Source organism: Pan paniscus, chromosome 1 (genome assembly GCF_029289425.2).
Source record: "Pan paniscus chromosome 1, NHGRI_mPanPan1-v2.0_pri, whole genome shotgun sequence".
Lineage (NCBI taxonomy): Eukaryota > Metazoa > Chordata > Mammalia > Primates > Hominidae > Pan > Pan paniscus.
The window spans coordinates 52,582,266-52,597,120 of record NC_073249.2 but is presented as its reverse complement, the minus strand read 5'-3'; the positions used below and the strand labels follow the sequence as shown (position 1 = coordinate 52,597,120).

Below are 14,855 nucleotides of genomic sequence, written 5' to 3'. Positions count from 1 at the left end.
AAATACTGATGAGATCATTCCTCCCAATTTTGGATTCTCAGCTAGAGCAAGGTAATTTAAAGCAGTTTTTCTATACATGTGTGAATGTCCCATCCCTTTGTTGGGGCAAGTCCTCTTAACAAAACTAAATGCTAAGATTACTTTTTCTCTGAGATGATTGGACATCCAGGTGCCTTCAAACCAAGCATGTGCTCTGCAGGCCACATTATTACAACTGGAAGTCCTTGAAAGTGCCCTAATCCCTGAAGAGATACTCCAAAATGTTAGTCCGGGAGCATGGGAAATGGAAGGCCAGGGAAAACAAAAACTGCATCTCCAGTACAAGTCAAGTTTTGTGCAGGAGTAGCGCTGCCAAATCTAAAACAGTATCCTTTGAGAGAAAAGGCACAGCAATGCATTTAGCCTCTGCTAATGGCCTTCCTGCAATACAGGAAGACTTCATCATTCCCCATGTAATGTCCTAAAGACACAGTTCTGGGTCAATTGAAGGGTGGCATGCCTGCCATACTGTGTGGTATCATGTACGTGTTTGATGATATCTGTCGTGAGATACTTGGGTACCAGAACCTTTTCTTCTGTGTTACATATCTACTCAGGAATATTGATTCGTACAGGATTTGAGGGCTACTAGCCAAATTTTCAAAGTCATTTATCTGGTGGTACCCGATGCTTATACATTATTCATGACTTTAACCAGTGAGTTGTACTGGTGTTCAGTCTTGGATTTGAAAGATGCCTTCATCTGTATTCCTCTGAGTCCAGAGTCCCGTGAAGTGTTTGCCTTTGAATACGAAGACACTGACACTAAAGCAAACCAACAGTATTGCTGGACAATGCTTCCTCAAGGCTTCAAAAACTCACTAATTGGTTGGGAGGAAATACGTGCTAAGGAGTTTGGGACCTTCGATTGAAAAGTGGGACTTTGTTTATTTATGTTGATGACATATCCATAGCCCCCAAAACTAAGGCAAACTGACCAGAATACTATACTGACTTTACATTTCTTGTCTGAATTGGGATCCAAGGTATCCAAGAAAAAGGCACAAATCTTGAAACCCTCAGTTATATATCTTGGATTTGAACTTTCTCAGGAGCAGAGCAATCTGCTTTCGGACTGCAGAGAAGCTCTTGTCAGGGTGGCCAGACTCAGGACATGGCAGCAGCTGTGAGGGGTTTTTAGGTATGGCTGGATGTTGCCTTATTTGATTTTCTTATTTTGGGCTTATAGCAAAATCTCTCTATAAAGCCCTAAGACCAGACAGTTGACTTCTGGAATGGACCAAGGAATGTCAAAAGGCCTTTCTAACCATTAAATAAAAATTGTTAATGGCTCTGGCTACTGGTACCCCCTGAACTAAGAAAGCCATTTAATTTGTTCATATATGAGAGAGAAGGGGTGAGTTTAGGAGTACTAACCCAAGACTTGGGGAATATCATGAGGCCTGTAGCCTACTTTTCAAAACAGCTGGACATTGTCCAAAACTGGGTTGGACTTCTTGCCTCTGAGCCATTGGTACCACTTGTGATCTTCTCCAGGAGGCAGAAGAGTTCACTTTGGGTTAACCTAGCACAGTACACACCCCACACTATGTATGCTCTTTGTCAGAGCAGAAGTGGAGCTACTGACTTAATTCTAGAAGACTGAATAGATATCAGGCCATCTTCCTGCATAATCCCAGTGTTACTCTGAGAGCTGTTTCTACTCTAAATCCTGCTAACTAAATCTATACATGATTGCTTATAAAGTATTGAGCAAGTTTATTATATTCAACCAGACTTGACCAAAATTCCCTTTAAAAACCTGGACTTAGAAATATTCACTGAGGAAAGCAGCTTTATGAACCACAGACAACAGAAGGCTGAGTATGCTATGGTAACCCTGTGACAGATCCTAGATGCAGAGACACTCACTCTGGGTTCATCAGCACAAAAGGCAGAACTTAGAGTCCTAAACAGGGCATCCCAACTATGTAAAGACTCCTGAGTCACCATTTACTCTTATTCCAGGTATGCTTTTATTGTTGTCCATGCTTATGGGGCTACTGGAAAGAAAGGGGATTCTTAACTTTTGGTGATTAAAAAAAATGATTAAGCATGCTAAAGAATCTTAGCCTGACTAAAGACAGTCTTGGTACCCAAGAAAGTAGCTATACTACACCACCCTGGACATCAGTGGATGGACAATTTGGTAGCAAGAAAAAAAAATCACCAGGCAGACCAGGCCACTAAAGGGATGACCAGAGAAAAAATATCCAAAGCCTTGCTAATGCCATTAATCCCTGAAATAAACTTCAGCCTAAAATCTATACCTATTTGGAAGAAGATCTAAAAGCACTTGATTGAGGCTTTGACTCCAAAGAACCCAAAATGAGTAGATATGTAACACAGAAGAAAAGGTTCTTGTACCCAAGTATCTTACGACAGATATCATCAAACACATACATGATACCACGCAGTATGACAGGCATGCCATCCTTCAATTGATCCAGGACTACGTCTTTGGGACACACTTAAAGAAGGCTATCCAACAAATAATTCTAAAATACCTACTTTGTGCCCAGAACAATCTTAAGACTGGTCCTCCACCCCCAGTTCCAGGGATTCAAGCAAGAGGTGCAGGGCAAATAGAGGACTGGCAAATTGATTTTAACGTGATGCCAAGGGTAGCAGGAAATTTTAAATACTTGCTGATATTTGTAGATAGATTTTCAAGATAAATGAAAGCATTCCCCTGCAAGACCAAGAGAATGTATGAGGTTATAAAAGACTTGTTAGAGAAGATTACCCTCAGGTTTAGATGGCCTGTCTTCATCCAGTGTGACTATAGTGCAACTTTTGTAGCCTAGGACACCATATATTCCAGGCCCTCAGCATAATCTGGAATCTTCATACAGCCTGGAGACTGAAGTCTACTGAGAAAACTGAAAAGTTAAATCATACTATAAAAAACAAAACAAACTTTCGCTAAGATTTGCCAAGAAACTAACAACCTGGAATAAAATTCTCCCTGCTCAGAGTAAGGGTGGTCCCTAAAAGTGGGCTTAAATAAGCCCTTTATAAATTTTATATGGGAGATTATTCTTCTGTTCTCTTCTCAGACTAAGGAATGCCAATAATATACACATAAAGAAATTAGATATTATCAAATATATACAATCTTTAGGTCACACTTTAATTACTATTCATGAGTTTGTGGTTCCAGCAGATTGTGGTATCCAACTGACATTCTCTTGCGTCGCATCCAACCAAGAGACTGGATTCTGCTCAAGACCAGGAAAAGTCACCATCCTGAGGACCACTTGAAAACACAGTGAAAGAGGCCATACAATGCATGACTGTTGACTCATTCCTCTGTTCGGGTGAAGGACTTAGACCCTGGATTCACCACAGCCATAAAAAACCCACCCGCCAGACTCTAGTGCTATCAAGAAATGTAGAAAGGCCAACCCTATCTGAATGGATAAGTACATCTTTGATGGGCCTCAAATATCTTTTGAAGAAAAATATCATATAAATAACTAACTTAAAGAAAATTAGACAAAACACATGTCCTCTTGACAGCTACAATAGTTACTTTGAGCATAATAGGAATTTTTGTTATAATTATTTTACATAAAAAGGTGAGATACCTTCCTGTCTATTCCGTGCCTTACTGAATGCTTAACCCATAGATTTACCTGGTCATTATAATTGCCTTGGTCATTACAATTGCTACACTTATAGATTTTACTTCACAATTGCCTTGGTCATTACAATTGCTAGACTTACAGATTTTCCAGACATCCTATACCATGCTGACTTAGTCTCCTGCCTCCCATTATTTGGACATTCTAAAATTTAGAAATGGTCACTCTTGTTTTAAAACTTCTAATAAATTTCCTTTTACTGCAATGCCTAGACAGGGATAACAACACTGTAGTTAAACTGCTTCAAGGTATTGCCACTGAAGAAACCTACCAGAATGATGGATCTGTCAGTAACTCCCTCAAACGATTCAAAATAAGCATTTTCTGTTAGTCATACTTGTCACTGACTTTCTGTCCCAAGTACGACTACCTATCAGCAACAGCTTCTTTCCATGGCTAATTTCCAGGTCCAACTGGTAGTACACCAAGAAATCACCACCCCACATCTCAATCTCTCTCTCTATATCATAAATGGAAAGTCATTCCATAACATAGGCCCTCCATGGCCCATGGCATAATGGGTAGACAAATGCAGCCAGGAGAAGGGAAATAAAATTAAAAGTTTCTCTTTGCTGTGCCAAAAATATTTACAGTGGGGAATATCACACAAATTTTGGGGAGCCTGTAGAAAAAGATCCACAGTTCAATTCCATTTGTCTATATTCCCCATGAAAAAAACCATCAATACGTGCATCTTTGAGGGCTTCACTTGTGTGTTCCCTTGGCAAATGTTTATTTGTGACACAGGATCAGAACCTCCTCTGTTAGGACAAGCTCACTGGTGTCTCAATAACCTGTATATTGAGGGCTCTTACTTATTGGGACACTGGTCAGTCCATCCTAATGACTAAAGATTCTGCCCATTTTCCCACGGACTCCAAAAGCCACTGCCAGGCATATATCAATATATCCGGTGACAGGGCCTTCTTGGGCATCACAATTCCTAGCTATGAAGTATACACTAACTGGGCCATGATCAGAAACTTACCGGCAACTTTAGAAATAATTGCAAAAGAGGCTGCTAAGAACATTAAGGCTGAGAAAACTCTTTAAATTTACTTACCCAGATAGTTCTTAACAATGGAGCTACACTTGATTTTCTCTTGGCTTTACCCAGGGGAGTCTGTACAGTGATCAATACCACCTGTTATACTTATATCAATGCTTCTGGTAAAATAAAAACCAAGCTAAAGAAAATATTTCAGCAGTCTCGCTGGAGACCGTATGTCTATACCACAGACCCTAAGTCTGACTAGTTTTTTGAGCTTTTCCCCTCGATACTCCACGTTTTCCAGTCCATTTTCCAAGGGCTCTTAAAGTTCAAGCTCACAATTCTGTTTATAGGGCTTACAGTTTACATCATAGGCTGCTATTAAATTAAATACTACAATAAAACCGTAGACTGAAGTACTAACATGTTCATGCAGCACCTTCAGCTGGGTGTAACGACTTGCAGGTTGTTACAATACGGTTTCATTCCTCTAATCCCGACTCATTCTCTGACTGTGCCCCTTGTCAGCAAAAAGAAGCTAGAGTTGTCATTGCCTGTTTCCCACCATATTAGCTGTTACACCTCAAGATTAAGAAGGGATCAAGCCTGGGAGGAACTGAAACTGTCCCTAAGAAAATTACATAAAATTGATTAAGGGGGGAAAATTCATCTACGCTTTCAGGACAAGCAGCAGTAATCATTAGGCCAGCTTTCCCTTTGTCCTACGTCTTTGTAGCTGGTCATGGATTACTACCACCCCAGGATAATGTAGCCCTTGTCACAAGACCTTTTGGTCCTTTTCTTTTCTACAGATAAAATCCAAGACATTGTGAGACTATAATCTTTCTGCATGAGTTTCTCCTTTAGGTTCGGCATACCAAAAAACCTATCAACATACTCGTCAACAAGGCAAAACCACATTTTCACAAAAAATTAAAGAAATTAGGCCAGGCATCATGGCACAGGTCTGTAGTACCAGCTGCTCAGGAGATCTGAGGTGGGAGGACCACTTGAGCCTGGGAGGCAGAAGTTGCAGTGAGCTGAGGTCACGCTACTGCAGTGAGGTCACGCTACTGAAATCCAGTTGGGCAACAGAGCAAGACCATGTCTCAAAAACAAAAAACAAATATACATACACACACATACACACACACACACACACACACACACACACACACACAAATCAGCTGGTCTAAAGAGCCCAGCAAAAAGCTGACTCATGAAATAATGCAGGTTCCACATCCTACATCCCGGTGATTTCATCCCCCTTACCCTGACCAATTGACAACCCAAATTTTCTAGCCCCTCACCCTCCATGATCCGCTTAAAGTCCCTTGCCCAGAACCCCTTCACAGAACAGATTTGGGGCTTGAGAATCCTCCCATTTCCTTGTTTGGTGCCCTTGCATTGATTAAAGTTTTTCTTTGCTGCAAACTCTACTGTCTCAGTGTATTGGTCTATTGCTAAAAAGTGGGCATGTGAACCTGATAGTGTTATAACAAAATAGAATAGAAGCTATTTATAAAATCGATCCATGCATGTGAGTCTATTTCTGGACACCATTTTCTCTTCTATTCTTCTGTGTGTTTATCCTTTCGCCAGTGTCAGGAGATCCTTTTACTCACTGTAGCTTTTTCTAAGTCTTAAAATTTGGTAATGTGAGCTTTTCAACTTCTCTTATCTTTTGAAGAATTGTTTAGCTATTTTAGTCCCTTTGCCTTTCTGTATGACTTTAGAATCAGCATGTCCATATGTGCAAAACGTTGTGCTTGGTTATTCACTAGAACTGGGACACACTCATAGATGAATCTGGGGAGAACTGACATGTAACAGTATTAAATTGTTCAGTCCAGGCCGGCCGCGGTGGCTCACGCCTGTAATCCTAGCACTTTGGGAGGCCGAGTCGGGTCGATCACGAGGTCAGGAGATCGATCGAGACCATTCTGGCTAACGCGGTGAAACCCCGTCTCTACTAAAAATACAAAAAATTAGCCAGGGGTAGTGGCGGGCGCCTGTAGTCCCAGCTACTCGGGAGGCTGAGGCAGGAGAATGGCGTGAACCCGAGAGGCGGAGCTTGCAGTGAGCCGAGATTGCGCCACTGCACTCCACCCTGGGCAACAGAGCGAGACTCCGCCTCAAAAAAAAAAAAAAAATTCAGTCCATGAACATTATATATCCTTTGATTTAGTAAGATCATACATTCTTACACTAGTTTTTTTGTGTGATTTTCAGCATACAGATCCTGTATTTTATTAGATTTATCACTAAATATTTTGTTTTTCATGCTTCAACTACAAATTCAATTTGTTTAATAGATATAATTTATTAATGCTACCTAATCCTTCTTCAGTGAGCTGTGACAGTTTGTGGCTTTAGTAAGTTTCTAGTTCATTCAAGTTATTGAATTTATTGACATGGCATTATTCAGAATATTTCTTTATTTTTCTTTTAATATATGTAAAAACCATAATGATGTCATTTCTGTCATTGCTGTTATAAGCAATTTGTGTCATCTTTTTTTCTGATTCAGTCTGTCTAAGGTTTCTCAATTATAGAGATCTAAAATAACAAGCTTTTGGTTTCCTTGTTTATATACATATTTACTTATTATTTCATCTCTGATCTTTATTGTATTATTTCTTCTGCTTACTTTGAGATTAATTTTTTCTACTTTTTCTAATATCTAATGGTAGAGGCTAAGGTTACTGAAGTGGAACACTGCCATTTTCTGTCCCAGGTATTTAGTGACACCAATTTATTTCATACTGCTCTAGTGTCATTCCACAACTTTTGATATGTAGTTTGGCTGGAGTAGGGAGTTTGGCTGGAGTAGGGTGTTTGGCTGGAGTAGGGTGAGTATACCATAAAAGATTTACTGTGTTTTTTGGAGGCAGGTGGGGAGAGGGAATTATTGCCAAAAGGTGGGTTATTTTATGTATTTATTTTTTTAACTCCACTCTGTATTTTAGCTAAGAGAAGCAGCTTTGGAACTTCTGAAGTCTGTACATCTCTGTGGCCCCCAAGGATTACTTGTTTTAAATTTTGTTTTAATAGTCTAAGTTTATCATGGGTCAACTTGATTCTTTCAAGGCTTATTTTTAAGCTTTTAAAAGGCTGGTTTAGCGGCTGCCTGGAGCGGAGCGCTGCGAGAGCTGCGCGGCGCGCCCAGGTTCCAGCCGGCTCCGCTCCGGGTCCCCCAGTGCTCGCTGGCTCCCCGCTCGAGTCAGCCCGCCCGCCCAGCGCTAGGGGCCAAGTAGCGAACCGCACCTGCGATCCGATTGTCCGGGGCACGCCGTAGAGGATGGGAGGACCCATGAGGCGCTAGCCTGCGAAGGTGGCGGTGCTGCTGCTCCGGCTGCTCTTGGAGTTGCATGTGCACGACGTGGCAGACTTTCCAATGGGAGGATTGTGGATTCTGATGACATAGGAAACTGCATCTTCCAGACATTGCCACAGAAAGCACACAGACTTTGGAAACCAGCAGACCTGAAGTCAAATGTCGACTTTCAGCTTGCTCCTGTGTCACCTTTGTAAGTTAATTCACCTCTCTGAGACTTAAGTTTGCTCATTTATAAACCACCTAACTCCCAGGGTTCTTATGATGTTAAGTGAGATTTCATATGAAAAGCACCTAGTGGATTACAGGCATTCCATGTATGGCAACTACTGTTTTTGCCTTCTGAATGAGCTGGAATTAAAAGAGTCTCTACATCATTGGACATTTAGGGAAATGCCAATTAAAATCACGATGAGCTACCAGTACAGCATCAGATGGCTAATATCAAAAAACAGATAATAAGTGTTAGTGACGATGTAGAGAGACCGGAGCCCTCTTACATTGTTGATGGGAATGTAAAGTAGTGCAGCTGCCTTGGAAAACAGTTTGACAGCCTCTCCACAAGTTACGTAAGGAGTTACCGTGTGACCTGGCAGTTCCACTCCAGGTCTTGGAGTGGTCTTGGAGTGGAATGTACCCATTCTGCTTTTCTTGGTATGTACCCAAGAAATTAAGACATTTGTCCATGCGAAGATCTGTATGCAAATGGATGTAGCAGCCTTATACATAATAGCCAAAATGCAGTATCAACCCAGATATCCATGAGCTGGTGAATGGATAAACAAAATGTGGTGTCTTCATAGAATATTGCTCAACACTAGAAAGGAATGAATTTCTGGTATATGCAGCAACATACAATCCAGACATAAGAGACTATAAGTTGTATGATTTTCTTTAATTGAACCAGATAGCAAAGGCAAGACTATGGATAAAGATACAAAGCAGATCAGTATTGCTTGGGGGCTGGGATAGGAGTTGGAATTGACTGCAGAACAACATGAGGGAACTCTGTGAAGTGAAGGAAGGGTTCTGAAGTTGGATTGGGGTGTTGGAGGCGCAGCTGTATACATTTCCTAAAACACATCAAACTATACCTTGAAAATGGGTGGTTTTAGAGTGTATAAAGTAAACTGAGCTAGAACTTGGATCACCTGATCCAAGTATCATAAATTGTGATTTATATTGATAATTATGTTTAAAAGATACCATGGTTTTCAGAATGCTTGTGCTCAGTGGGCATGAGTAGGAGCTCCTGAGTGCCCGTGTGTGTTGGCTATTGCAGTGAATCCAGTCCTTTGCACTCATTGAGGACTCTTACGTGTCCCTTGTCTCTTGCCACAACAGCCTCTATCACCAGAAATGAAGGCTTCAGTAGAGAGATATTTTAAAAAGAAATCACACCATCCAAATACAACACTGTGAATTTAGGCTTATGCTGTTACATTCTTTCTCCTATGAATATGTTTATTTTGACGTGGTTGAAATTAAATATACATAATGTGTTTTAAATTAACTATATGCAATAAACATTTTCCAGGATGTTAAAAAAATAAAAATATATTGATTCTTCCTATCCAAGAGCATGGAATGTTCTTTCATTTGTTTGTGTCCTCTTTTATTTTGTTGAGCAGTGGTTTGTAGTTCTCCTTGAAGAGGTCCTTCACGTCCCTTGTAAGTTGGATTCCTAGGTATTTTATTCTCTTTGAAGCAATTGTGAATGGGAGTTCACTCATGATTTGGCTCTCTGTTTGTCTGTTATTGGTGTATAAGAATACTTGTGATTTTTGCACATTGATTTTGTATCCTGAGACTTTGCTGAAGTTGTTTATCAACCTAAGGAGATTTTGGGCTGAGACGATGGGGTTTTCTAGATATACAATCATATCATCTGCAAACAGGGACAATTTGACTTCCTCTTTTCCTAATTGAATACCCTTGATTTCTTTCTCCTGCCTGATTGCCCTGGCCAGAACTTCCAACACTATGCTGAATAGAAGTGGTGAAAGAGGGCATTCCTGTCTTGTGCCAGTTTTCAAAGGGAATGCTTCCAGTTTTTGCCCATTCAGTATGATATTGGCTGTGGGTTTGTCATGAATAGCTCTTACTATTTTTAGATACGTCCTATCAATACCTAATTTATTGAGAGTTTTTAGCATGAAGGGTTGTTGAATTTTGTCAAAGGCCTTTTCTGCATCTATGAGATAATCATGTGGTTTTTGTCTTTGGTTCTGTTTATATGATGGATTACGTTTATTGATTTGCGTATGTTGAAACAGCCTTGCATCCCAGGGATGAAGCCCACTTGATCATGGTGGATAAGCTTTTTGATGTACTGCTGGATTCGGTTGGCCAGTATTTTATTGAGGATTTTTGCATGGATGTTCATCAGGGATATTGGTCTAAAATTCTCTTTTTTTGTTGTGTCTCTGCCAGGCTTTGGTACCAGGATGATGCGGGCCTCAAAAAATGAGTGAGGGAGGATTCCCTCTTTTTCTATTGATTGGAATAGTTTCAGAAGGAATGGTACCAGCTCCTCCTTGTACCTCTGGTAGAATTCGGCTGTGAATCCGTCTGGTCCTGGACTTTTTTTGGTTGGTAAGCCATTAATTATTGCCTCAATTTCAGAGCCTGTTATTGGCCTATTAAGACACTCAATTTCTTCCTGGTTTAGTCTTGGGAGGGTGTATGTGTCGAGGAATTTATCCATTTCTTCTAGATTTTCTAGTTTATTTGCATAGAGGTGTTTATAGTATTCTCTGATGGTAGTTTCTATTTCTGTGGGATTGGTGGTGATATCCCCTTTATCATTTTTTATTGCATCTATTTGATTCTTCTCTCTTTTCTTCTTTATTAGTCTTGCTAGCGGTCTATCAATTTTGTTGATCTTTTCAAAAAACCAGCTCCTGGATTCATTGATTTTTTGAAGGGTTTTTTTGTGTCTCTATCTCCTTCAGTTCTGCTCTGATCTTAGTTATTTCTTGCCTTCTCCTAGCTTTTGAATGTGTTTGCTATTGCTTCTCTAATTCTTTTAATTGTGATGTTAGGGTGTCAATTTTAGATCTTTCCTGCTTTCTCTTGTGGGCATTTAGTGCTATAAATTTCCCTCTCCACTGCTTTAAATGTCTCCCAGAGATTCTGCTACATTGTGTCTTTGTTCTCATTGGTTTCAAAGAACGTCTTTATTTCTGCCTTCATTTCATTATGTACCCAGTAGTCATTCAGGAGCAGGTTGTTCAGTTTCCATGTAGTTGAGCGGTTTTGAGTGAGTTTCTTAATCCTGAGTTCTAGTTTGATTGCACTGTGGTCTGAGAGACAGTTTGTTGTAATTTCAGTTCTTTTACATTTGCTGAGGAGTGCTTTACTTCCAACTATGTGGTCAATTTTGGAATAGGTGCAGTGTGGTGCTGAGGAGAATGTATATTCTGTTGATTTTGGCCATAATGCCCAAGGTAAATTATAGATTCAATGCCATCCCCATCAAGCTACCAATGACTTTCTTCACAGAATTGGAAAAAATTACTTTAAAGTTCACATGGAACCAAAAAAAATCCCGCATTTCCTAGTCAATCCTAAGACAAAAGAACAAAGCTGGAGGCATCACGCTACCTGACTTTAAACTATACTACAATGCTACAGTAACCAAAACAGCATGGTACTGGTACCAAAACAGAGATACAGACCAATGGAACAGAACAGAGGCCTCAGAAATAATACCACACATCTACAACTATCTGATCTTTGACAAACCTGACAAAAACAAGAAATGGGGGAAGGATTCCCTATTTAATAAATGGTGCTGGGAAAACTGGCTAGCCATATGTAGAAAGCTGAAACTGGATCCCTTCCTTACACCTTATACAAAAATTAATTCAAGATGGATTAAAGACTTAAATGTTAGACCTAAAAACCATAAAAACCCTAGAAGAAAACCTAGGCGATACCATTCAGGACATAGGCATGGGCAAGGACTTCATGTCTAAAACACCAAAAGCAATGGCAACAAAAGCCAAAATTGGCAAATGGGATCTAATTAAACTAAAGAGCTTCTGCACTGCCAAAGAAACTACCATCAGAGTGAACAGGCAACCTACAGAATGGGAAAAAATTTTTGCAATCTACTCATCTGACAAAGGGCTAATATCCAGAATCTACAAAGAACTCAAACAAATTTACAAGAGAAAAACTACCCCATCAAAAAGTGGGCAAAGGATATGAACAGACACTTCTCAAAAGAAGACATTTATGCAGCCAACAGACACATGAAAAAATGCTCATCATCACTAGCCATAAGAGAAATGCAAATCAAAACCACAATGAGATATCATCTCACACCAGTTAGAATGGGGATCTTTAAAAAGTCAGGAAATAACAAGTGCTGGAGAGGATGTGGAGAAATAGAAACACTTTTACACTGTTGGTGGGACTGTAAACTAGTTCAACAATTGTGGAGGACAGTGTGGTGATTCCTCAGGGATCTAGAACTAGAAATACCATTTGACCTATCCATCCCATTATTGGGTATATACCCAAAGGTGTGAAGAGGGTATTATTGCCAAAATGTGGATTTTTTTTTTTTTTAACTACACTCTGTATTTTGGCTAAGAGAAGCAGCTTTGGAACTTCTCAAGTCTGTACATCTGTAAGACCCCAAGGATTACTTGTTTTAATTTTTTTTTTAAGTCTAAGTTTGTTATGGGTCAACTTAGTTCTTTCAAGGCTTATTTTTAAGCTTTTAAAAAGCTGGTTTAGGGAGGCTAGAACCGTGTCCCAGTTGTAGCCTCTGGGTAAACTGCAGAGATAGTTTGTTCAGAATATTAAGCTGCTTCTGATGTCTCTACTAAATGACCTAGATGTTCAAACGAGTCTTTCTACTCCGATTGATTCCATTTAAATGTCTCCCTGTGTTGTGTGTGCTCTGCGAATCCTTTACCTTTTTGTTCTCTGGTAGTGTTCTTCATCTGATAGGTATCCTTGGCCCATTCTTGGGGAGTTTTACTCTACTCTCCAGAGTGTCAATATTCATCCAAATAATCTAGGGAGTTGCTGTGGAAATTTGTAGAGCCCTTTCACTCCATAGTTTCTTCTTTTCCAACTCTCTTTCCTGCAGATTCTAGTGACCTCATCTTCTTTGGGAACATTGAGTTTTGTTTCTTCTACTCAGCAAGTCTGCCATTTTCTGCTTGAATTCTCCTTCTCCGTGCGGCTGTTTGGAAATTTTCTCCCAGCATAAAGTCACTTTGATGGTGGAATTCATCTCATTGTCACTTTTTATCTGGAATTAGGTGCTTCCTGCTTTCCAATGTCTGAAAATGTTATTTTCATCTATTCGGTTCCATTTTCTTATTTGTGGCTGGAACTCTGTTTTACTTGATTATTCTTGCCTGAGCTTTTACCTTTTTAAATTGTCTCTACTGTTTGTTTTCTATTTGATTTCTACTTATATTTGAATTTGTTTCAAAAATTATACTCATGCTGTATTTTGTTTGCTTTCTTTGTTATAATTTATTATAAATAATAATTTATTTTCAGTTTTACTCTTTTCTTTTATAGCTATGTAATGATAAATTTCCCTCTAAGCACTATTTGAGTGTCATCTCACCAAGTTTTATTTAATATGTTTTTATTATCATTCAGTTCAAAATATTTGATGTTTCCTCTTCTGATTTTCTCCTTATCCATGAGTTATTTATAAATGAAGCTGATTTCTGGGAGGCAACCTAGGAACCAACAGTAATTTCTATCATCAGTTTACAGAGACAGTAACGTCCACTCTTTCAAATTAAGTTCTACATAATTTGAGGAATCATCATTTTGGCCTTTCAAGATAAATAAATCTGTTACTGTCTCTCATCTTCTTTGAACTCCACATGTCCATTTACTTTGAAGCACACAGTAAGAATGGCATTTCAAATTCTTGGAGCCAAAGGCTATGACAATTATTTTGGCAGATTTTCTAAGATCATCACGGGATCTCAGATACTCCAATTGGTTAAATGAGTTTTGGATTTGCCTAAAAGATCTAAAATAGGCAAGATTAAAAAGTCTTAAGAAATAATACTCATTGTCCATTGAGTTCTGACATGCTGTAGAATTCCAAATCCATTAGACCAACAGATTTCCAATAATTTCTTAGAAATAATTTTAAGAGTCTTAAATAATGCCTTGTTTTAGAAAATGATGGAGAGTCTTGATGTAATGTCTTTGGCAACTCAGAACTTATTTTCTTTGACTTAAGTATCTGAATGCTTATGATTATCCAAGTTTTCACATACAAATGACTCATTATTTTTTAAATTTGCATATTATTTACATTCTTATAAAATGTTATTGAACATATGCTTGTCTTTTTCTTATTCTCTTTCTTTTTAGAAACATGTTCCAAATCAAGTATCGATATTGAGAATGGGTTTATTTCTGAATCTCAGTATATATATGACTTACATAAACAAGCAAAATATCAATGCAAACTAGGATATATAACAGCAGATGGTGAAACATCAGGATCAATTACATGTCAGAAAAATGGATGGTCAGCTCAACCCACATGCGTTAGTAATTTATTATGTTTGTATTGATTATCCAGATGATACACAAAAGTTTACTAACTTTAGTCTTTTTATGGGGGCTGATATAATTTCATTTGAAAACATAAGAAAAAAACTTTGAGGAACAAAGCAGACATCAATTTTTTTTTCCTTTTCACATTAATTACTCAAATATTAGTGTGCTTTTCCATTCAGGCTTTTCCCACTCTAAAGCATTCTGTGTTACAGAGACGAGTTAGGGAGCTTTATGTGTATTCTGGTTTAAACTTATTTCTTTTTAGCTGAGACCTTTATAA

At 38.9% G+C, this 14,855-nt stretch overlaps 1 protein-coding gene across 1 annotated transcript in view; it reads left to right on the top strand.

The window, feature by feature from the left end:
• The window catches only part of LOC117975341 (complement factor H-related protein 3), a 34,697-nt gene extending 19,842 nt beyond the window's left edge, over nucleotides 1-14,855 (top strand). The window contains 3 exon segments of the mRNA XM_034935146.1: nucleotides 12,465-12,468; nucleotides 14,384-14,562; nucleotides 14,841-14,855. Of these exon segments, the coding sequence (XP_034791037.1) occupies nucleotides 12,465-12,468; nucleotides 14,384-14,562; nucleotides 14,841-14,855 (198 nt within the window).